This window comes from Sphaerodactylus townsendi, linkage group LG02 (assembly GCF_021028975.2).
Source record: "Sphaerodactylus townsendi isolate TG3544 linkage group LG02, MPM_Stown_v2.3, whole genome shotgun sequence".
Classification (NCBI taxonomy): Eukaryota; Metazoa; Chordata; class Lepidosauria; order Squamata; family Sphaerodactylidae; genus Sphaerodactylus; species Sphaerodactylus townsendi.
In genome coordinates, this window is record NC_059426.1 from 29,629,055 (window position 1) to 29,653,778 (window position 24,724).

At 45.1% G+C, this 24,724-nt stretch overlaps 1 protein-coding gene across 1 annotated transcript in view; it reads left to right on the forward strand.

Moving 5' to 3' along the window:
- The window catches only part of SLC25A12 (solute carrier family 25 member 12), a 77,838-nt gene extending 57,748 nt beyond the window's left edge, over nucleotides 1-20,090 (forward strand). The window contains exons 15-19 of the mRNA XM_048485961.1: nucleotides 13,649-13,789; nucleotides 16,512-16,650; nucleotides 17,456-17,614; nucleotides 17,794-17,884; nucleotides 19,460-20,090. Of these exons, the coding sequence (XP_048341918.1) occupies nucleotides 13,649-13,789; nucleotides 16,512-16,650; nucleotides 17,456-17,614; nucleotides 17,794-17,884; nucleotides 19,460-19,655 (726 nt within the window). The 3' untranslated portion in view covers nucleotides 19,656-20,090. The remainder of the gene's footprint in view (nucleotides 1-13,648; nucleotides 13,790-16,511; nucleotides 16,651-17,455; nucleotides 17,615-17,793; nucleotides 17,885-19,459) is intronic.
- Nucleotides 20,091-24,724: the final 4,634 nt, after the last annotated feature.

The following is a 24,724-nucleotide window of genomic DNA, read 5'->3' on the forward strand; positions in this document are numbered from 1 at the left end:
GTAAGATCTGTCTGTCTCTCTCTGTCTCTCTCTCTGTCTCTGTCTCTCTCTGTCTCTGTCTCTGTCTCTTTCTCTCTCTCTCTCTCTCTCTCTCTCTCTCTCTCTCTATCTATCTCTCTATCTATCTATCTATCTATCTATCTATCTATCTATCTATCTATCTATCTATCTATCTATCTATCTATCTATCTATCTTATCTATCTTACCTATCGTCTCAGACACACATATGTGTCTCACACATATATATACACATACACACACACATATACATAGATAGAGAGATAGAGATAGAGATTAATAGATATAGATATTTTGGTTGCCCCCAATAGAAAAGAGTTTATATTACTGTCATGTTCTGAATTTTTTTTTCAATGAATCAGGAATTTTTTCCCATTGAATTGCAATATGCTGAGGAAGTATAAATGCAGGTACGATGAAAGTCATTTTGTTTCTTATTCTTTTCTTTTAAAAAGTGATGTTTTTTTATCTTTTTAAAAGTGAAGTGTTTTTCTTGCAGTCACATGTGTGTAAGCAAGAAGTTTTGGTTCAGGACGTCTCTGTTCCAAGCAAGTGAAAGCAGAACAGGGGCTGGCAGTTGGTGCCCCCTCCCCCCCTCCCCCAAACCGGTGGCCTCTGCCTCACGGGTGGAATTGGAAAGGGCAAGAGGTTTCCTGTTGTGGGGTCACTGGTGCATTTCCTCCTGCCTCTGGCGTGTCAAGAGGTGTTTGCTGTGGGATCTCCAACCGCATCTCTTCTCTCATAACCTTTGCTGTCAGCTTCAGGTTTTTTTAATATTTGTTCCTCGTGGAGACTTTATTTTACATGACGTTAAGGTTAAACAGGAGCTCAAATAGTTCATACTCCTGAACTTGTATGAATAACCTCCATTCAGATTCAAATTTGTCTGTGTTGCTGTAAAGATGTCCGTTACAATTTAGGAACGTGTTTTGCCATGTATGACAAATAGCTGAGGGTTTTTTTTTTAAAGGATGCATTGTTGTGCAGGTAGTTGTGTATTTATATGGCAGCAGCTGCTGTTTCCCCCCCCACCACCACCACCACCAAAAAACCTAATATTTTTGTTCTCCTCTTTGACAACAACTAAAATCCCTTCTCCCTTTTCCTCTCTTAAATATTTTTCAATCCCTAATGTTGTGCTGCTGTTGCTCACCTCTGCAGTGTGGGCATTCATGAGGTGCCACTGTTGTGTTGGTATGCTGTGGAACCCAAGAGCTTCATGGGAAATCCCCAGAAGCTTATAATGACACCTTAACAAAAATATGTTTGATAGTCGAGCTTGAAATAATGTTAAACAACCAAGCCTTCAGGAAATATTTGGTCCAACTGATTTTGTGATCACCTTTTAGGGGGAGTAGGATAAATCTATACCCTCCTTGATAAATTGACTGGTATTTTCAGAGTAGATAGCAGTTCCCCATGTTAGACGGTCCTGCTAGCGCAGATCCTCACAGCATGCTGCTATATGCAAGACATATTTAGAGATGTATATATACAAGTGCATTGGAAGTTTTCCGAAGGGAGTCTGCAGAGTTCCTGCCAGTCATAGCAGTCTGCAATGATCTCAATAGACTAATAGTCTGACTCGGTATAGGTCAACCTGCTGTGTTTCCCCTGATTAAATAAGCAAGCAATTTTTTCCATTCAACAGGCTGACTTAATTGAGTGACTTACTGTAGTAAATAAACTTTCAAAGTCTGCCCAGACTCGCATTGACTTCCCTTTGCCTATGCATGTAGCTGGAGCTGTATGTGCATCTTTATTTCATTTCTACCTCACCCTTCTTCCAAGGAACTCGACCAGCATACACAATTCCCGTCTCTTTTATCCTCATTCGACTCTGTGAAATAGATTCCGCTCAGAGGGGGAGGGAGAGACTGGCACTGGCCCAGGGCCCCTCAGAGAGCTTCAGAGATGAATTTGAGCTTTGGTTGTTGTATAATGATTGTACAAGATGTCTGGTATAAAATATGAGCTACATTAAGACCTCCTTGAGATGGCATGAAATGAAGACGTGCACAGACCTGGAAACGAACCACAACCTTTTGGGAACTCAGTTTCCAAGTGCATGGAACCCAGTTCCATTTGAGTCCACAGTTCATATGGGGATGGGACTTAAACCCTCCTTCAGTGCCATTTCCTGACCTGAAACACTCCTGTTGGGAAAACACACTCCATCAATAAATACAGAGCCCTCTGCCGGCCAGTTCTCTGTCTATAGAGGGAGTCTGCAGCTAACCCAGCCTTCCGCTAGTCATCAGTTTGTACCTGGGCTGATCAGTCCCAACACAGCTGGGGTAAGGGAACCTATTCCTTCTCTTGCAGAACAGATAGAAATCTCATTCCAGTCTTGGAGGCTAACAAGATTTATTGCCCACAAAGTCTATTGTCAAGACAGTGACTGTGTCACAGCTTGTCACAGAGAACTCCTGTTGTGGCTTTCACGCTTTTCCCAGAGGACACACAACCCAAAGGGCCCACTCACCCTCCTGAGATTTTACATCAGGATTCTATTCATGCTGACACCAAACACACACAAAACATAGAAATCTCACCCATATGTCAGCTGGTTTGTGAGGGGATCACGCAGGCGCGAGAGCTTCCCTTTTTGGGCCCTGTGCCAGGTTATATATTGCCAATTATAGTTTTCTACACCTTCCTGGTCATCAGTTGAAGTTGTTTAGGAGAGGGCTGTTCTACCCTTTAAGGCAGGGGTGTCCAACTCTGTTGCTTCAAATGTTCATGGACTACAGTTCCCATCAGCCCCTGTTGGCATGGCCAATTGGCCATACCAGCAGGGGCTGATGGGAATTGTAGTCCACGAACATCTGAAGCGACAGAGTTGGACACCCCTGCTTTAAGGCATTTCTCAGGAGTGGTCTGCTCCCAGAATTTCCCCCTGATGTCTACTGTAGCTCCATCTTATAGGACAAACTGCCTTGTTGCTTCCGTCTTCCCCCCTGGTACTGACTGACCACAAGGAAAGAGGGCTCATCAAAACTATGTGTAGCTGCATCTTCTCCCTATGTCCCTATGTGTAGCTGAGGGCACTGTGTCTTTTAACATTGAAACAAGCCTAACACAGAGAGAAAACAGAACAAGTAAATCAAAGGATCGAAAATGGCTGTGAACCAAAGATGGTTTGTTGATCTAACTCAGTTCACAAAACCCAAGTCGGGGCTGTTGCTAACACCAGTCCCAGTCTGAATTGGCGTCTCATTCGCTTGGGAAACTTGCAGGGTATATCTGGTAGAAGTCCTTGCGGTGGACCTGGATATAGACATGAAGACTGTGTAATGTGTAGTTAGGCCTTTGAATTCACATTTATTTATCATCTTGAAACATTTGAGGTACATTCCCTCTGCCAGAGCTACATTTCCCCACTATTCTGTTCCTTTTAAAGAGCTTACTATTGATGGAGTACAAAACATACAAAAACATTTCAACCACTTCTCCACAAAGAAATGGGGAAATTAAGTGGACCGAAATTGGCTTCTGTTTAGAAAATAAATATATGTTTATGAATTAGTCTACTTGATTTTCCATACTGTGTTATTTTTGCCAGCCCCACAGGAATTCTAATTTCTAAATGATTAAAAATAAAACCTAAACAAATCATACGATCAAAGCAAAATTTCCCTGGATATGTAAGCACAACAGTCATCTTGTCTTGGAGAACTGAATTTCTCTCCCTGTTAAGGATTTTTTTTTCCAAGCAATTATTGAAAGAAAGTAATGGCAAGGTCTATGCACGCCTAATCAATTTCGTTTTCAAATAGGATGGGAAGAAAAATCACTGACTACTATTTTTCTAAAACTTGCAGTGACAATACATTATCTGACTCTAATTGAACCCCTGACAATCATTTACCTCCCCCATTTTTGCAGAGTAATAGAAGTTTCAGAGGGGGAGGGGGCTTAGGGTCGGATCCAAACCATCTGCCACTGATGGAAGGCACTTCATTCAAGAGCAGAGGTGTGTGAAGTCTCTGCTGACTCCCCCCTCCCACATTGTCCCCCAGTGTTCCTGAGGGCCCCCTGTCCCCACAGAAGCTGTAGTTCAATATTCTGGTACTTGCCTAGGAAACTATTCCTCCAAGGGCTCAAATTCTTTCACATGTTCAGCCCTTCCTCTTGATGACTCATGCTTGATTAGGAACTGTTACCAGGTGTTATCTGCTCTGTTGCTTGCTAATGGAGACTGTTCCACTTTGGGCCAAGATCTTTACCTGCTCAGCCCCCTACCCTTTGACTGCTTGGGACTGAAATGAAGCTGCTACCTGTTGCTATCTGTCGTGCTCCTTGCCAAGGGAGACCGGTCCACCATGGGAGGCCATTTAACCAAGGGTTATGTTCTTCCATCTTCTCCACCCCTCTGTTGGTTGTTGTTTCTGTTTTATTAGTCTACTGGGGGGTGGGGGTGGGGGGGTTGTAAGCTGCTTTGAGTCCTGCTTTGCAGGAGAAAAGCTGAAGAAAAGTATTTAAATAGATAAATAAAATGTGTCACTGGTGGAGACAGGATTACTACCAGTACTGTGGATCCAGCCCATTATTTATTAGACTACGACTTTGTCATGTTACACTGCATTAACGTTCCATTGGGTATGGGTGTGTCCCTTACATTTTTATCCTGTCTTCCAAAAAGCCGAGGGCAGCATCCATGACTCTCCCCTCCCCTCCTGTATCTTCATAGCAATCCTGTGAGATGGACCAACCACGTTATTTCAACCTAATCTAAGGTCACCCAGCAAGTTTCTGTGGCAGAATCGAGATCTGAGCATTGCTGATCCTAGTCCAACACTATATCTCAGGGGCGTACCGCCCAGGGGACATATGGGGTCAAATGTCCCCGGGTTGCAGCCATTTAGTCACGTGGGGGGGGCGGAAAATCACCCCACCCCCCTCTTCCTTCCCCTCGGGTCCATACACTGACTTCAAGACCTGGTGCAAAAAAATTGTAGTTTGGTCATGGTGGGGGAGGGGGGCTGCCCGTATGGGGGTGCCCCTCAGATTTTGCACCGGGCTACATTTTCCCTAGCTACGCCTCTGCTATAACCACCCTGGTTCCAAGTACAAGTCTCTCACTCTTTTAAGAGTTTTGCAGCCGTTCCCCAACTGTAGGTTTTCCCTACTGCTGTCTCTTCTCTGATAGTCAGACCTGCACAGATTGAATGTTCCTTTTCCATGAAGTGTGGCTCAGTGGAAGAAACTTCGCCTGGCATGCAGAAGGCCCCAGGTTCAACCCTCAGCATCTCTAGTCAAAATGACCAGGTAACAGGTGATGTGAAAGACTTGACCGCCTGCGACCCTAAGGAACTGCTGCCAGTCTGAATAGGCAATATCGATTTTGATGGACCAAGGTTCTGATCCAGTATTACACAGCATCATGTGATCTGCTAGTGCCCAAAGCAAATCCCACTTCCTCATAAAGAAGCAAGTAGAACCCAAATACTTCCTTTGCCCTCTTGGAAGGCATGGGATTACTTTGTACCTCATATCTTCATCTTCAGACACTCCTGTCTTAACAGGAAGTCTTCCTCTTCCAAATGGCATTGTGTTATAAGGGAATGGGGTAGTGCAGACTCCAGCTAGGGATAGCTTGCCCCTAAAAATAAAATATCTTTTTAAAATATCTTTTTCTTGTGGTCTGCAAAGGCTCCAGGAAGGCTTATTGGCACCTGGGATCGCCTTTAATAGCCCTGGCAATCTTCTTCCTTTACCAAGAGAGCAACGTAAGAGTATCTGACATTCAGGTTGTTGTAATTATACTGCCGAGTTTAACGTTCTGGCTTTGCTGAGGCAGCTCATGTCTTCGGACTGTCGAGGGCCTTTGTGTCAAAGTAAAGATGCTTCTCTGATGCACAGAGGAACAAGAAGTCTGCGGGTAGAAGGGTTTGATGCTTGCCGAGCCCTCAAGGGTGAGGACGATGTTGATTCACACCATCATTTATGCCACATCTTGCGAGATGACATTGTGGAACAGGTCTTGCAGATAGCAGTACACCCAGAGTGTGTTTGGAGCATTTCTGTGGTGTGTATAAAGCACTCAATTTGACCTTATAGCTTTCTTCAACACATTCTGGCAGCAGTTTGGCAGTCCTAACCAAGTAGATTTTCAATTTGCGAAGTTCTTAATGTTCCTCTCTTCCCTCCCTCCCCTTATTGTTAATCTACAGCAGGGGTTTGCAACCTGCTGCTCTCCAGATGTTCATGGACTATACAATTCCCATCAGCTGATGGGAATTGTAGTTCATGAACACCTGGAGAGCCGCAGGTTGCAGACCCCTGATCGACAGTTTCTGATACCTTGACGCTTTTGTAAGTTCTTTATTAGGAAGTAGCCCACACAAATTCTCACAATAAAAATATACATAGGAATAACCTATGCAAATACCGTAGGCTTTTGACATAACTTGCATGGGTTGCTCTTGGGTTACCGGTCACCTCCCTCATTTTCCTTTCTGTAAAGCCGCCCATTAGTCCTAGTGAAAATCATTGCCTGTCATCTCTTTTATGCCCTGCCTCAATAATTGGCCCTTTCAAGTAGACTTTAACCCTTCATATCACCAGTTGAAAGGAGCAGTAGTGGCGTAGTGGTTAAGAGCCGGTGCACTCTAATCTGGAGGAACCAGGTTTGATTCCCCGCTCTGATGCTTGAGATGTGAAGGCTTATCTGGGGAATTCAGATTAGCCTGCCTATTCCAGCACATGCCAGCTGGGTGACCTTGGGCTAGTCACAGTTCTTTGGAGCTCTCTCAGCCCCACCCACCTCACAGGGTGTTTGTTGTGAGGGGGAAGGGAAAAGAGACTGTCAGCCCCTTTGAGTCTCCTATAGGAGAGAAAGGGGGGATATAAATCCAACTCTTCTTCTTCTTCATTCTTGTGGCTGTTGTGGTTTTTCTGGGCTGTGTGGCCGTGGTCTGGTAATGTTTGCCCCTAATGTTTAACCCACACCTGTGACTGGCATCTACAGAGGCATGGCAAGGATGTACTATAGTGTGCAACGAACTATATGAAACATGTGCAACGCCTACAGTTATCCAGGAGTTATAGTATTTGAAGTGTTTCTTTACTCTTCTTGTCCCTTTGGGAGATTCCACTCTTAACGTGACTAGCCGGAAGGGTTACATTTTCCAGCAGCATTGGATTATCGTAACAGCAGGTGCGGCTCATTACGCAAGACACGTTTCCCATGTTTGGAGGATTACAGCCGCCTAAAAACCTCCGATACAACCACGGAATGTTTGAATGAGATATTTCCAGTTTGGGACAATATGTAAGATTGACAATTGTGTAGTATCACATTCACGTGTGTAAACAGTTGCTTGTATATATTGCACCCGGGGTGATGGTTGTGGGTTTATAGAGAATCTTACACATTGTTATTGTTCTTGATAAATAGCCAATAGCAGCTTAGTTTGCAACGTTTTTTTCCTTCAAGCCTCTATGTTTCATCCGCAGAGGCATGTCATGGGAAGAGAAACACATCTTACAGAGCCATGCCTCTGAAGTTGACAGTCATGGGTATGGGCGAAACGTTAGGTGCAAAACCTGCCAGAGCTCGGCCGCACAGTTCGGAAAAATGTAGTTGACCGGCCGTGAAAGCCTTTGACAATACACTTTATTCTCATTTTTGGTTGTTTTCTGAGCTATGTCAGACTTTAAATCCATAGGTTACAGGCCCCAATCTCAATAATACTTCTATCTATGCAAATACCACAGCATTCTTCAGCTTTTAGTTGAAGGATTCCAGCATCTTCAACGTTTATGGACTAGGGCTGAGTTGATTTGTGCTTTTGAAGATGGAAAGAAGGGCAGTGCCCTCAATGGGACAACCCTTGCTTTTCTCCACATCTACTCCACAATTAACCCTTCTTATCACCAGTTGAAAGATTTGTGGGAGCATCATCTTCCTAAGGTTGTTTTGCTAGTTCTGACGTAGACTATTGGGATGACCTACAAGAACAGAGGAAGTTTGAAAGGACAAAGACTTGGAGTCGGTCTACAAAAACAGTAGATCACTTGTGCTAAAGGAGAATCTGCACTGTGCAGATTACAATTTTGGAGGTTGCATACTTCAGAGTTTCCTATGGTGAATCCTTGTGGTTTGCAGGAGCAAGGAGGAGAGAGGGGGGCAAAACCTCTCAACATAGAAAATTGTCATGAAGATAGCTAAGCTATAATCCTTTTTGCTGGCTATTCGTTTTTAAAAATGAGCAGAATTTTGGCCACGGAGTCTCCCCCACTTCCAGTATGATGTGATTTGCTGTTTCTTCTTCACGCAACGTGTGATTGGTGTTTGGAATATGCTGCCACATATTGGTGTTTGGAATATGCTGCCACTTCGTCACGCAACATGTGATTGAAGTTTGGAATATGCTGCCACAGGAGGTGGTGATGGCCACTAACCTGGATAGCTTTAAAAGGGGCTTGGACAGATTTATGGAGGAGAAGTCGATTTATGGCTACCAATCTTGATCCTCTTTGATCTGAGATTGCAAATGCCTTAACAGACCAGGTGATCGGGAGCAACAGCCGCAGAAGGCCATTGCTTTCACCTCCTGCATGTGAGCTCCCAAAGGCACCTGGTGGGCCACTGCAAGTAGCAGAGAGCTGGACTAGATGGACTCTGGTCTGATCCAGCTGGCTTGTTCTTATGTTCTGTAAACCAGCCTTGAAATTCTAGGGGTGATGCAGGAAGGGGAGTGTTCTCCACGGCTTTATTTCTCTCCCATTGAGACAAATTAGTGTGGGAGAAACTGACACATTTTGAACTGCTTCAGAAGAGGGTTAACAAAACCCAGCCATATTTTTTTTGTACATCTTTGCACATGGGTTGAGTTTTAGCCGAAACAGGCAAGCACTTCTAAGTCGTTGGCAGAAGTCAAAAGCGATTTGTTCTGTGATGACCCCTGCACTTTGCCATAAGTGAGGGGTGGTACCCGTAGCACACCAAGGGAAAGTCTAAACATGTCACTTCCCGGTACGATTACATGCTCCTGGAACTAAACTGTCACGTTAAATCTCTCAGTGAAATGTTGAAATGCGGCTCTTTCTTTTGGTTGAATGTCTTAGGTTAAAATGCACAACTCGGAGCGAGAAGCTTATGCAGCCGTATCCTGTGTGGGGTGACTCTTCTGCTCTGCTAATGAAATATAAAACAGCTTGACAGCTGTTAAATTTGTGTCATGCCCAGGCTGGAAAAATGGGTAATGTCAGTCTGTTTGTTTCCGTCTCTCCCCCCCCCCCCCAGCACTGTAACAGATGTGGTAATGGAGGTTGCGTCCATTATTCACTCTTAAACAATGAATTTCCAGTTAAAATGGTAAAAAGCTCTCCTAGGCAAGCCTAAGAGCTCTGCCAATTATTTAAAATCGCTAAAACTAATTTTCATTCAGCTCACCTTTCCACCACCCCAGCAGAAGCGTTAAAACACTGACAAACGCTGGCACGGTACCTTGATCGCTTTCCGCTTCTTCCGACAGCCGTTTGGAGAAACCAAGCACGGCTGCACATTTTAAGGGATCGTCTGTGTCTTAAACTGCGGTGTGCGGTGAAGGAGATGGGAAGGTGCCAGCGTGGTGTGTCCTACAAACATTTAGCCGTTGACCCAGATGTCAGTGTGTGTTTTTTTGCATCAAACTGGAAAATGTGCTTGGGATCCTGGTACCTGCAGGATTGCATTTTTACGGAGCCTGATACTGGGCTGCGCTGGGACTGGTCAGCCTTACACCCAGGGGAAGCTGCTCGATCTACGCTTTATTTTCCCGTATGCCAAGCAGTGGGGCGTGCTAAGAGTGGTCGTGGATCATTAAGAAAATTATTTCTGGACTTCCAAGTTCTCACTGCCCAAACAGCTTCTGCTGAGAAGCTGTTATGGAAAAGAAAATAAATAATAACACAAATAAAGAACTTTTCTGGCTTCTGCCGGGTCGTCATGAATAACTAGCCAATCAACATTTCTCCAGGCCGAAGGTGCAGGGGTGGCCAAATTGTGGCTTGTGAGCCACATCTTTCCAACATAATGTGCGGCTTGCATCCAAGGGACAGTTTACTTCCACATCCGGGTACCTCTGTTTTCTTTTTCTGTCTGTGATGTGTGTACCTGTGCATGGGTATCTTCCAGGGATGTAGCCTGGTTTCTTGAGGAACACAATGGGGAGGAGGACAAGGAGAGGGAGGAGGGAAGAGCCAGAGGGCAGGATGCTGTCCAGGCAGGGAGTTCCAACCAGGCAGCCGCAGCTATGGCTCTGGGCCAGACTGCCCAGGAAACTAATGTTCATTTTGCACCTTGTCTCCCCAGGGGAAGGCTGCAGCGTTTGGGACTCTAGTTTGGAGAGGAGACGTCTGAGGGAGGATATGATTGAAGTCTATAAAATTATGCATGGGGTAGAAAATGTTGACAGAGAGAAATTTCTCTCTCTTTCTCACAATACTAGAACCAGGGGGCATTCATTGAAAATGCTGGGGGGAAGAATTAGGACTAATAAAAGGAAACATTTCTTCACACAACACATGATTGGTGTTTGGAATATGCTGCCACAGGAGGTGGTGATGGATGCTAACCTGGATAGCTTTAAAAGGGGCTTGGACAGATTTATGGAGGAGAAGTCGATTTATGGCTACCAATCTTGATCCTCTTTGATCTGAGATTGCAAATGCCTTAGCAGTCCAGGTGCTCGGGAGCAACAGCCGCAGAAGGCCATTGCTTTCACCTCCTGCATGTGATCTCCCAAAGGCACCTGGTGGGCCACTGCGAGTGGCAGAGAGCTGGACTAGATGGACTCTGGTCTAATCCAGCTGGCTTGTTCTTATGTTCAAGGCATCAGAACAATCCCAGCTTAGGGATTGTGTGGGCAGCTGGTCAGGATCGGTTCTGCTCAACCTCACTGGTTATTGCTGCTCCAGTCTGGGATGGCAGAGAAGATGCTCCCCCCGCCAGTCAACTCTGAGAGGCAGAGAGTGTGGGATTGTGTTAATGGAGCTTCTGAGGGAGGCATAAGAACTGTCTGGTAGGGGCAGTCGCAGTTTCTCTCTCTCTGCTCTTGCCGTTACCTGCCTCAAGCCTGTTTTGGCCAGGAAAAGAGGTCTCCCTTGGCCAGAGCCGTAGCAAGGGGGAACTGTGCTTATGACACGCATGCGTCCCGCGCCCCTGCCCGCCCCCCACGCCCTGGAACACTCCTGCTGCGCCCCCGCCACGCCCCACCCAACCACCTTGGCGCTATGCCACTGCCCTTGGCTCTCTCCTCACACTTGGAACTGACTGCAGAACCCTCACAATATATAAGATTGGGGGAGCGGTGTGTGCTGCTGTTGTCGCTGAGTCCTGCATTCAGTTTTCCACCACCTGAATTTAATCGCAATGACCCATGTCTTCCTCCTCCTCCTTTCTTTTTCCTGCACGGTCCATCAAATTTCCTCTCTGCTGGTGGTGATGCAGCCCTTTGTAGGGGGGCTGTTCCTTTCTTGTGATGGCATCCTTGGGTGCTTGTCCTAGCTCAGGGATAAAGGCTCAGAAACTGAAAGTCTTGAGAGATCTTCCTTAAATTTCTGTTTTTGCATGTTGGTAGATCATGTGGCTTATGTGGGAATGGAAGAAGGATGCAGAACTCTTAATTTGGATCTGGGCACAGTCTGGGCCCCTGAACAAGTAAAAAGCATCTATCATTGCCAGGCAGAGGCGTATGGCCTATAGGGACATGGGGTCACCCATGTACTTGGGCGCACGCCTTTTGGTCAAATGGGGGGCCCATGTGACACCCAGCTGCATGTCACCAAACCCCGCCCCCCACGTCCATGCAGTGAGGCAAGGGGGGTGGGGCTCGGCAGCGGGTGGCTGTGGCACCCGCCTGGGCCACCCGCCACAGCCGAGCCCATCCCACTCCCCCTGGCCTCCATGCAGGCTGCCTTTTGGGCAAGCCTGCCTGCACTGAGGCTGGGGGCAGGGCTCAGGGGTGGGGCCACACCTCTGAGCCCCACCCCTGATTGGGTTGGTGCAGGGGGCACCTGGAAAAGGAGTTGTCTCTGGATGCCATTTCCCCCAATACACCTCTGTTGCCAGGAGCTGCAATCAGCTCATACATATTATTATTATTATTATTATTATTATTATTATTATTATTATTATTATTGTTATTGTTATTGTTATTGTTATTGTTATTGTTATTGTTATATATGTAGATTTCACAGCTGCCAGATCTTTAGCTGGTTGTTGGCCTTCATTACAATCTGAGCCTCACCCAGAGGTCTAGGAAGTTGAAATGTATCGGCTTAGTATTCGTGAGGATCCCAGCAGGGCTGCCTTCTGAATTTGACAGATGTTAATTTTGTCAATTCGGAGATGTTTCAAGTGCTGCCCTAGTGTTTTCGGGATGGCGCCCAGCGTGCCGATTACCACTGGGACAACCTCAGCTGGTTTGTGCCATAGACGCTGAAGCTCGATTTTCAAATTGCGGTATCTAGTGACCTTCTCGTGTTCTTTTTCAATGACCCTGCTGTCACCAGGGACTGCTATGTTGTTGTTGTTGTTGTTGTTGTTGTTGTTGTTGTTGTTGTTGTTGTTGTTGTTGTTGTTGTTGTTGTTGTTGTTGTTGTTGTTGTTGTTTACATTTGATAGACCGCCCAATCCCCAAGGGGCTCTGGGGATTAAATATATGGGTGAAGGGACAAGGGCATTCAAGTCATCCTTGAGTTATATCAGATATGTTTTGGAAATAGGTTTTCAAACCATGTGGTATTTGGGGGAAAATGTTTCTTAATATTTATATGAAAAGTCTGTAACAAAATGTGCACGTTGTGATCAAGATGTGGGTGTGATATTTGTCAGGTCTTGTGTATCTCAAAGATCTGAAGTTTATTCTTTGTGGTTCTTATATTAAGCAAGTTCGGCCACCGCCGCTGGTATAGGTGCTGGTAAGCTGATCCCTGGATTTTCATCTGTCATCTTGAAAATATCCTAAAGTATTCCATAAGGCAAATTAAAATGCATAGTATTTTGAAAGTTACTAAAATAACGTCAAAGTGTATAGTGACGTTTGACATTGATTTTTGCAATGACTGAACATGCTACATCACCCTACCCAGATTACTGTGCTGACTTTGGGGCCAGCCTGGGGCTGCTAATGGGTGGTGAATCCAACTATCTAAGGAGACTCCAAAATAAATCCATCCCAGGTATCGTTGTGTGTGTATTTTAAGTGCCATCAAGTCACAGCTAACACCAAATAAATAAGGCTTTCAAGACCAGAGATCAACAGAGGTGGTTTGCCATTGCTTTACTTGAATAGCAGCCCTGGTATTCTTGATGGTCTCCCATCCAAGGACCAACCAGGGCCGACCCTGCTTAACTTCAGAGAGCCGACGAGATTGGGCTAGTCTGAACCATCCAGGTCATGGCCCTGGTGTCCTTATTCTCTTGATTTTTGGTGAATTATCATAGTTCTGATTTATCTAGCACTTCAAACTGTTTGAAATCTGTAGCCACTGCCTCTGGAGGTATTTTGCCTGGAACTGAATGTGAATATAGGTTCATTATGATTTAAAAAAAACGACACAAGCCTAGTCTATAGGCTGGTGGTAGTATGCCCGGGGGAAATGCCTTGATTTTTCCCTCCTTCGTGGTCTTTGTAGGCTGGAGCTTCACAGGTCATCTTCACGAATCCCCTGGAGATTGTCAAGATTCGGTTGCAAGTAGCAGGAGAAATCACAACAGGGCCCAGGGTTAGCGCCCTCACTGTCCTGAAGGACTTGGGAATCTTCGGTCTGTACAAGGTATGTTTCCACTTTTCAGCACATACACCTGCCAGTCTGTTTTGTGTTATGTGGGTAGAAATCTGTTCAATTTTGAAAACAATCTCTTCCTGCAGAGTAGCTGTACAAGTCAAAATGGAGAAACACCCACATTTCCCGTACTGGCAGCAGGAACACGAAAAATCGCTCCCTCGCTTTCTTCCCTCAGGCTTTTATAACAAGCTGCAGGGATTCCAGTGCTGCTGGTTTGTTTCATTTGTGGGGAGTTAAGGGAGAATTCCCCACTCACCCCCCTTTTTTTTGCTTTCCTCCTGTATTTGTATAGGGGGTCCAGCTTATCTTGTGGTTTTATTCCATGTCTCTCGTTATCTCTATTTTTACGCTCACAGTGAGCTGCTCTCCTTCCCTCAATAATTTGACGACCAGGAAACAGTAACAGGGTCTAGTGGGAATCGGATCTTTAAATAATGAAGCATTGGTGTTTGTCAATAATGAATTCAGTTTAAAAAGAAACCAAACCAACCTGTACCTTGCCTGAATACGCTTGCTTCCGTCATTAAGCGATTAGTTTTCTGAAAACTGGGAAGAGTGTTTCTTCCCACACCCTTTAGATTTTATGCGAGGGGCTCATTTGTACATTCGGTGTATTCAGGCAGCGTATTGGCTTGGGGGCCCAGGCCAGCTCCTCAAGAAGTAGTTTCATCTGGAATTCAGTTGTTTCAGAATTCCACTGCTGTGCGCAAAATGAGAAAAATCTTGTGGCATCGTGAAGATGAACACTTAAGTCGTAGTGGGCTTCGGCTCACTTCGGCAGGTGCAAGAAATGAATCTTTGGTCAGCAGAGAGAGAGAGAAGAGGGGAACAGAATTGCAAACGGTGTGTTAACAGGTCTGGTTTGTGACATTTTTATGCCAGATTCTAAATTCATAACAGCTGAAGCTGAGGGTGATAATACAAGCTCATTCATTAGACTGAGCAATTTAATATTTGCAGCAGCTGAGCAGATAGTTTGTCAGATCTGCTGAGTTCTTAGCTAATACCATCAAACTATAAATGTATTCTGTCAGCAGTTTCCCATTGGAGAGTCTTCTTAAAGTTCCACTGCCGAAGAAGGCAGACTTCCAGGTCCGCTGCATTGTGTCCTGGAAGACTGAAATGTTCTGCTTGTGTTTCAACGCTGCCATTGCCCTGTGTCAAAGCTGTGTGTGGCTGTTCTTTTGTCACTGTAACAGGTTGTTCTTTGGCACTGTTCTCTGCAAGCCACAGAAAGGCATTGCTGACTTTTTTCTTCCACTTTCCCCTGCTGCTTTCCTGGCAGCAGGTAATATTCATGCACCCCCTAGCATAAGATGAGGAAGAGGTAAATGAGCCCATGGTAGTACGGCTGACCTGGTCAGGTCCTGCAATTAATGCTGCCCAGGTGGAGACAGGAACAGTTAGGGTTGTGGCCAGAGCTGACTGCTGTGCCAAGGTTTTTGTTGAGCGTTACCTTTAGCAGTGGTGTAGTAGGTTAAGAGCAGGTGTACTCTAATCTGGAGGAACCGGGTTTGATTCCCCGCTCTGCCGCCTGAGCTGTGGAGGCTTATCTGGGGAATTCAGATTAGCCTGTACACTCCCATACACGCCAGCTGGGTGACCTTGGGCTAGTCACAGCTTCTCGGAGCTCTCTCAGCCCCACCTACCTCACAGGGTGTTTGTTGTGAGGGGGGAAGGGCAAGGAGATTGTAAGCCCCTTTGAGTCTCCTTGCAGGAGAGAAAGGGGGGATATAAATCCAAACTCTTCTTCTTCTTCTTCTTCTTCTTTAGGTTTAGTGTCAGTGGCCAACTGGTTGAGATTCAGAGGTGGTTGTTAGATGCAGCTACTGGAACGATGACAATATTTCCCCAAAAGCATTCTTGTGCACAGAGAAAGATTTCAGCACAGAGAAAGATTGAGGGGAGATTGAGGATGCCACAAATTACAAGATGTAAAGTGAGACGAATAAGCCATGCTGCCATCTTAAAACAGGCTAATGTAAATTGATAAAAAGACAGCCTAAGCTAACTTAAATGGATTGGGGCGGGGGTACTGCTTATAAACCCCTCCCCCATTGTAGGCTTCCACTGATGTAGAACTCCCCTTTTGATTTCCTTCCCCATATCTGAGGAAGTGAGCTGAGACTTAGAAAGCCCCCTACTTTACATGTTGCTAGTCTTGTTAGTGCAACTGGACTTCCTTTTTAAATTGTATAAAGGTTTTGGCCATTGGAAACCCTCCTCCTCCCAAAAGAAACACCATAAAGTCTCCAGTAATTGCATCTTTTAGACACACGTGCCATTCACTGCACAAGCAACGCCGTTGAATTAACAATAGGAAGGGAATATTGGGAGAAGTGTAGCGATTAAGGAAATCTGCACTGGTGTCTGTTCTCAGACAAAGAACTGAGAAAGGCTACTGGACAGGACTGGAGCCCAGAAGCTGTGACACTGTGTGACACCCTCTTCTGCTGTCCACCTGGTGCCACAACACAACATGATCTTGGATGGTTGTTGCTGTTTCTCCCTCTCCCTTATTTTGGTCCAGCCAAGCATTGTAAATGTTGATATTTGGATGGCTTCAACAGCCACTCAACCAAGACCCCCAAATATGCATCAAGAATATGCGTCAAGGACATGCATCCTTGTATCTCTGCTCAACCGCCAAGAGCCACCTTGAATTTCTCCCGTGTCAGTGACTTTTCTTGCCTCGCGTCTTCTTTTGCAGGGTGCCAAAGCGTGTTTCCTCCGAGACATTCCCTTTTCTGCAATCTATTTCCCTGTTTATGCTCATTGCAAACTGATGCTTGCAGATGAAAATGGCCACGTGGGAGGGCTTAATCTCCTGACGGCTGGTGCTATTGCAGGTAACTTTTTAAAAAATAATAATTTGTAAAAGATTTCTTCCCCCCTCACTTTTTCTTGGCAGTAGTTAATATTCATTAGATTCATATATAGGAAGCTTAATATACTATTGTACCTAACTTAATCTAAATTTGATCACTTTTTTCCATGGTGGGAGGTGGTGTAATTTTGATGAGAACTAATTACATTTGCATAATGTGGATAAACAGCTTAATGCAGCTCAGCAACTTGTAGTCAAATTTGACTCTTGGTTTCTGTAGGGAGGGTGCAGCTGTTTCAAAGTCCCCCAACTTGAGGCTAACTTTACATGTCACAGAAACACACTGAGGAAAGTCTAATCTGTGAGTTTCTCCCCAACTGAAGGAAAATATTAGTCTTGGAGAGTTAGGATTGAAACAAGCTTCTAGAAGATTAAGATGCAAGCTATTAATGTTGGAGAGCTGTCCAGAGAGCAGCGGCATCCTGAAACGGTGCGTTTACATCCTGGGTGCCTGAAGATGTGTGTGTGACATCCAGACCAGAGAGAGACTGAAAACTGGCCCTAGTGTTTCTTCTGCATGTCAGGGCTGCAAAATGTTTCATCACACATCCAGTTAGTGAATCTGTGGTTTCCTGCAGCCTGTTGCCGTGCTTCAAAATGGATCTTTAGCACAAAAGGCAAAGCTGCAGAGTAGCCGAAAACTTACTTTTTGGGGCAAGTTACTTTTTAGAAGCCTAATGGTTGTAGATGGATTATTTGAAGGCCAAGATGTGTCTGCCTTTCTGGGGTGTTTGTCCTTAACTTAAACTGTTCATTTCTCTCAAAAGGTGTGCCTGCAGCTTCCTTGGTAACCCCCGCTGATGTCATCAAGACAAGACTGCAAGTGGCCGCTCGTGCAGGTCAGACCACGTACAACGGCGTTATCGACTGTTTCGGGAAGATTCTTAGAGAAGAAGGCCCCATTGCTTTTTGGAAGGGAGCTGGAGGTAAGGAAAAGGATACCACGAACAGTGTTTGTGCATTGGGGCATGGAACTACCTTGCATGTATTATTTTTAGTGAACTACAGAGAGGACCACATAGCGCATAAAGGACCAAGTGTTACAACTGTGGGCTGTTTTAGTTAGCTTCCTGTGATAAACAGTTTTGTTCATTTTATTCAACAGCACGAGTGTTCCGATCTTCGCCCCAGTTTGGTGTTACTCTGCTGACCTACGAACTTCTGCAGCGATGGTTCTACATTGATTTTGGAGGAATGTAAGTGCAGTTCATCCCCCAATTCTGTCTGACTTTAAATTTCCGTTCCATAAGAAATTGGATATAAATGTATTTGAAGAAGGCAAGGTTGCTCCAAGTCGATACACTAGCATTCTTGTATTGACGTGTTGCTAAATAGAAAAGTACTGCAACAGAGCATTTCAATAACCTGGTTTTAAGTAGCAGCATATAATATTGTTACACAGCATCAGCTAAGGACTATACTCAGTGGTGGGATTCAGTAGGTTTGCACCACTTTGGCAGAACCGGTTGTTAAAATGGTGCTTGTAAACAACCAGTTGTTAAATTATTGGAATTCCACCACTGGAACCGATTGTTAAATTATTGGAATCCCACCACTGACTATTACATGGTTACTGCTTCAGGAAGACTTGGCTTCAGATAGTGATATAGAAATCAAGGGCCACCCTAAAAACAAAGTTCATTCCAGCATAACCAAAATCACAGGAAGGATAGCAGGGGAAAGGTTATAAATGCTATTGTAAAATCATTCAAGGTAGCTACAGATCCATCCTGTTTGCTTTTCTCCACATTCAAGCATCAGGAACTAAACATTTCTTGTTTAACTGCCAGTTAATCTCCTTTTCTGAATGTATTATGAAATTTTAGTTTAATGGTTCTGAGCTTATGTCTGAAGAAGTACTAAACAATGCTTTCTGGGACAATGTTCCCATCTTGATCCAAATAACATTTTGAAAATGTATTAGAATTCTAAATAAGGATCATAGTTCAGCATGGACAGGTACAAACTGATTTCAGTGTGTTCTTAACCCTTGTATTGAGCTGTGGAAAAGACGTATATGGCATTCTAGAGATACTAAATGACTGTCAAGCAGATGTGAACCTGCTTCTGTACACAAAGATGTTTCCAAGCGTTTTTTTTTTAAACCCTAAACAATCCTGCTCCTAACAGGGTTCTGGCTAGAGCAGATCTTTAATGAGTAACTGGCTCTGATCAGCTGACCTGGGATATGGGTTCATTCCTACCCTTCCAAACAGGTGATCAATATTGCTGAAACTAAAGATCCTGGTGCTTTCTGTTCAGGTGTTCAAATTCTTATATGCGGCAGTTGATTCTCTTCAGCCAGAGGCATAGCAAGGGGGAAAAGTCCCCAATGCACTGGGACGTTCTCCACCCTCGTCCCGCCCCGGAATGCCCCTACCATGCCGCCCACAGGGGCGCGTGCCGAGTGCGTCGCCGCCCCCTTGGAGCTACGCCTCTGTCTGCAGCTTTTAATCCATCTTGAGCTACCAAAGCTACCCCAACAATAAGAAATAAACTGTTAGTTTTAATCACCTTTGAAACAATGCACTTAAAATGTACTTTCGCTGTAGTTAGCCAATGGGATCTTCCCGTTTTCACACTGCATGTGATTCTTTAACTGTCGTTATCCAACATATGTGAAAACAACCAATCAAAACCAATAAAAACTAGAGGAGGTGGCAAGGGGTAAATGTGTTTGGAAGCTGCAGCCTGTCAGAGCTATTGCCTGTGAACCTTTGATGCTGCTGGTGACATTCAGACTTTTCCCTTTTATGTTTGCCCCCAACCAGCAAACCTTCCGGGTCAGAACCTACACCCAAGTCTCGGATCTCGGACCTTCCTCCTGTTAATCCAAATCATATAGGTGGCTACCGACTTGCTACAGCTACCTTCGCTGGTATAGAGAACAAGTTTGGCCTCTCTCTTCCAAAGTTTCGATCAGCTGGTACCGCTTCAGTACAACCCAAAGCAGCAACTGAATCCTGAGCTGGTCTTTCAAGCCAAATCCAAATGGTGCAATGGACATCTATATAGGTAGTCCTTTCCCCTTCCTCCTCTGGCCAGTTGCATGATACTCTAGCTGGACAGAGAGTTTGACATCAAATCACTCCTTTCTATACAAAACGTGATTAATTATTTGCACATGGGAGACTGATTCAAGCTTTTAAGTTCTATGCATAGACCCTCTGCCCAGTGGCATGAATTAGTAACCCAAGGCTTGGCTTTGCACAGCTGTTTTGTTTTTTTTTGCACTCCATGAGACTGTACATATTGTACATCTTTGTACAGAGACATCATCATGGCATTGAAATGCAGTGGCATTTATCAAAGGCATTGCGGTTCCAAATGGTTTGAAATGTACAGAATGTTTTGAAAGTGTTTTATTAAAAATCATGTGGAAATAAACTTTATTTAAAACCACTGTGCAGTAGCTTCATTGCCTTAGTTTTCTCCCTGTTGGGCAGCAGTCGTTTATACAAGAGATTGATAGGCCTTTTGGCACCCACCATTGGAGGTAAAAAATGCAAAAGCATAAAAACTGTGAGACAGCAGGAAAACCTATGCCAACTAGACAGTCCCTTTCTTACTGTAGTATGACATTAATGTATTTAAAAATGTATATGCTACTTTTGTACCCGAATGGGGTTCCCAAAGTGGCAAACATCAAGGCGTTTGGCCAAAGAGAGGCCAAAGAGACATTAGGAGGTGGTTTGTCATTACCAGCTTGGTGTTTGGGCCGGGGGGGACCCTAGGTACTATGATCCAATGGGAGTATTCTGCAGCAAAGAGGTCCAGGAAGTGGCGGCAGATGAATTCAAAAACCTCCTGAGATCTTTTGGTGAGGCAGAGTATTGCCAGCAAAAGCTGCCTCAGCTACAAAGAAAAGAGATTGGGCTTCAAAGAAGTACAGAGTTACACTTACCTGTAACTGTAATTCATCAAGTGGGCTTCTGTGCAGGCACACATTGGGTCTGGACATGTGTTGGGCCAGCCACGGTAGATTAGCAAGCTTTAAACATCATTAGTTGCTGTTGCCATGCAGAAAAAGGGACTCCCACCCTTCCCCCATAGCTGTGAGGGAGTTTTCCTGGCCAAACAGTCACATAATGGGAAGGAGAGGAGTGCCATCCCCTCAGTTCTCCTAACGTTGCCATGACTGAGATAATAAATGTGCCCAAGCCAGAGAGCAAATAAAGAGACACAGCGAGGTTGTGGGGAGGGGGGATGTGTGCCTGCACAGAAGCCCACTCAATGAATTACAGTTACAAGTAAGTGCAACCCTGTATTTGATCATTGTGGTCATTCTGTGCAGTCCCACACTGGAAAGACTAGCAAGACACTACAGGATGGTGGGTAAGGATGTTTATTTGAACTTGCAAAAGAGCCTTTCCAGCAGTTGTCTCCCTGTGGGAGTCTACATCAACAGCATAATGTCTGATAAAAGTAGTAGGAGAGGACCAAGTGGTTGCTCTGCAAATGTCCACAATGTCCACTCTGGATGCCCAGACCGCCACTGAGACCATCGCTCTGCTTGAGTGAGCACGGAGTTCTACAGGGCAGTCCACACTGGCAGTTCAGTAAGCCATCCAGATTGCCTTTCATATCCAATGGGGCAAGGTTTGTGTAGAAACTAGATGTCCTTTGTGAGGCCCGTTGAAAGCCATGGACAGGTCATTGCTCTTACAGATGCCTGCTGATCTGTTAAGGTAATACAATAAAACCCTACAAATTTATAGGGTGTGAAGTGCTTCCACTGGTGAGGTGGGTTTGGAAAGAAGACTAGCAACAAAATATCTTGGTTAACATAAAACTGGGAGACGACTTTCAGGAGATGGGATAGACTAGGCCTCAGAACCACTTTGTCTGGGTGAAATTTCAGGAAGGGGGATCAGGCCTGAGGGTCTCCTACCCTCCTAGCGGATGTGATGGCTACCAAAAAGACGGCCTTGTAAGACAGGTAGCCAAATCACATGAAAAAAGAGGCTCAAAGAAGACCTCCACAAGGGATGTAAGCACAAGACCAAGGCTCCATTGGGGCAGCGGGTGTTTCAAACAGGGATGCATGTTCTGCAGCCCCTTGAGATATCGTTTCAACGTGGGATGGAAAAACAGGGAAAAGGAAGGAAAGCCCACAAGGAATGCTGACATTAATTAATTGATTAAACTAGTTATACCGCCCACCCCCGAAGGGCTCTGGGCAGTGTACAAATTAAAAACCATATAATCCTAAAAATTACAAACAAAAAAAATGAAAACAAAACCATCCATCAAGCACAGCACAATTAAAACCTAAGAGATGCCGACTCAGACGTAACCTCCTTCGCTCCCCTGCAAGGGGTTCGGACACAATGATGGTAACGGTCAATGGTATGCAGGGGATGGCAGAGAAGTGAATTCTAGTGGAGGAAAAGGATAAAGCAGAATCTAACTGCCACATATACTCACATTCAACCAACAAAGAACATGAGTCAGGCATGATAAACCGGCAAGTAGCCCAAATACAGAACCTCTTCCATTTATTCAGATAAGCATAGGTGTCAAACTCAGGCCCTCCAGGTGTTCATGGACTACGATTCCCATCAGCCCATGCCAGCAGGGCCAATTGGGCATGCTAGCAGGGGCTGCTGGGAATTGTAGTCCATGAACATCTGGAGGGCCTGAGTTTGACACCTAAGGAGTAGAGGGATTCCAGAGGCCAATAAAACACACACACACACACACACACACACTGGCAGATTTGGGGCTGAAGGAAACTGATGAACTATTCCCCCTGGACATGTGCTAAAGGATGGGAAACTGCACTAAAGAGGAAAGGAGCAAAGGCAAGCGAGAACTTTGGGTGGCTCTCTTACCCATGGTTGAGAAAGCAGCAGCATTACTGGGCCCAGACTACACAGCCTATTGTTACACTGAGGAAAGGAAATATGTTAACAAAAGCTCCTTGCAGTTGTGGGGCAGGTGGTTTGGAAATAAAGCATCTTACAATCATAATAAGTGGGTATCCTGGAGAGGGGGATAGGCTAGCTGCCAAAATAAACCAAAGGAAAGAGTTGCAATGGATACTTGAGGGGAGGATCTTGAAAGGAAGCTGTAAGATAATGGGGCTGTTTTTGACAAAAGCTCTTTGACTGAAGTATTTTTCCTGGTTTCCACCACCTAGCTTCAATAGCCAAAGGGAGACAGTGAGTGAGAGAGAGAGAGAGAGAGAGAGAGAGAGACTGAACATAATGCAAGTCAACTGAGCATTCTGCTCAGCATCAATTTCTATGTGGGCAATGAACAAACGTGGGCAAGTGACATTTGAACTGTATCTGAATCGGTCACTGTTCTCAACTGCTGTAGTGACAGAAACACAGGAAGCTGCCTTATACCGAATCAGACCATTGGCCCATCAATGTCAGTAAGTGGCAACAACAACACAAGTTTCATATCACCTACTGCGTGGTCGTTGCCAGGTCTTACCTACGCCAAGCTCCGGATCTGTAGCAATATTCAACTCAGTGATTTCAATCAAAAGACTTTATGGACAGACGACAGCATGACCTCAGAAGAAGCCAGATCTAAAGAATGGCTTCCCAAGCACCCTTTCTTATGCCCATCAAGATGCCCCCTTCCCTTCACCCCCCCAGAGATATCAAAGCAAAGCATTACAGAACAGGCATGTGAAATCCAGTAATTCTCAAGACCATAAAAAGTATCAGCCCAACTGGCACTTGGGCGCAATCTACAGTACTATAGGTTATAAAGTATGAAGGTAGCAGGAAATCAACAACAGAGGAGACCCATTACCATGACTGAAACCAGAGCCCCATTTCAGAGGCATAGCTCCAAGGGGGGGGGGGTGACACACCAGGCGCGCACCCCTATGGGGTGTGGTGAGGGCATTCCGGGGGCGTGGCAGGGGCAGAGTGGGGGCGTTCTAGGGCAGGATGGGGGCAGAGGGGGCACCGGGCACTTTTCCCCCTTGCTACGCCTCTGCCCCATTTGATGTCAGGTATGCTGCCTGACAACCTGGGATCTTCTCTATGCTCCCAAGCAGGTGCTCTACAGCTGAGTAATGATCCTCTCTCCCCATACAGATACAGCTTTAAAAAAATGAAGATGACCACAGCAATAAGAAAACTATTAAACACTCTAAGCTTTCTGTAGCTGTGGAAAGGTCTACATAGGAACCACAAAACCCAGCATTCAGACCTGTATTAAGGAACACGAAAGACACTGTCGGCTTAACCATCCTGAAAAATTTGCAGTTGCAGAACATGTGTTAAACAAAACTGGACATAATATTTTATTTGAGAGCACTGAAATTCTGTACAATTCAGAAGCTTACTATGTCAGACTGCACAGGGAGGCCATTGAAATTCACAAACACCAGGACAACTTCAATAAGAAAAAAGAGACGTTAAAGATTAGCAAAGCCTGGCTCCCAGTACTTAAAAAATGGACTGATAACCCCACCCGCAATACAATGTACTCAACCACACCTTTGCATAGCAAGTTATTTATTTATTCATTCATTCATTCTTTCTATTTTTATACCCCCATATCCCCGGAGGGCTCCGGGGATTTTTATACCGCCATATCCCTGGAGTTCTACCCAAACACTTAATGATTGGTTCCCCACCCTGGGACATGGACAATATACCACTCTAAACTTTCCCTTCTCACTTAGACACAGTGTGAAACAGACTTTTCTCTGTGATACACCTCTGAAGATGCCAGCCACAGATGCAGGCGAAACGTTAGGAACAAAATCCACCAGACCACGGCCACACAGCCCGGAAAACCCACCAGAACCAGTTGAATCCGGCTGTGAAAGCCTTCGACAATACTCCCAAGCTTGGTTCATCAAGCTAATGTCTCAACCATTAGATTAATGACCCAACACCTCAGGTTGATGTCTGTCTCTTGTCTCTCCCTGGAAAGGCAGGATTCCCCTTTGTTCTGGGAGATTACGTTTTCTTAGCATGGTTAGAGGGCCCAATCTCCCTTATAAAATAGGCCCTTGTCCAACAATTAGTGTTCAGTTTGTCTGGACAGCTGATCTAGCCACA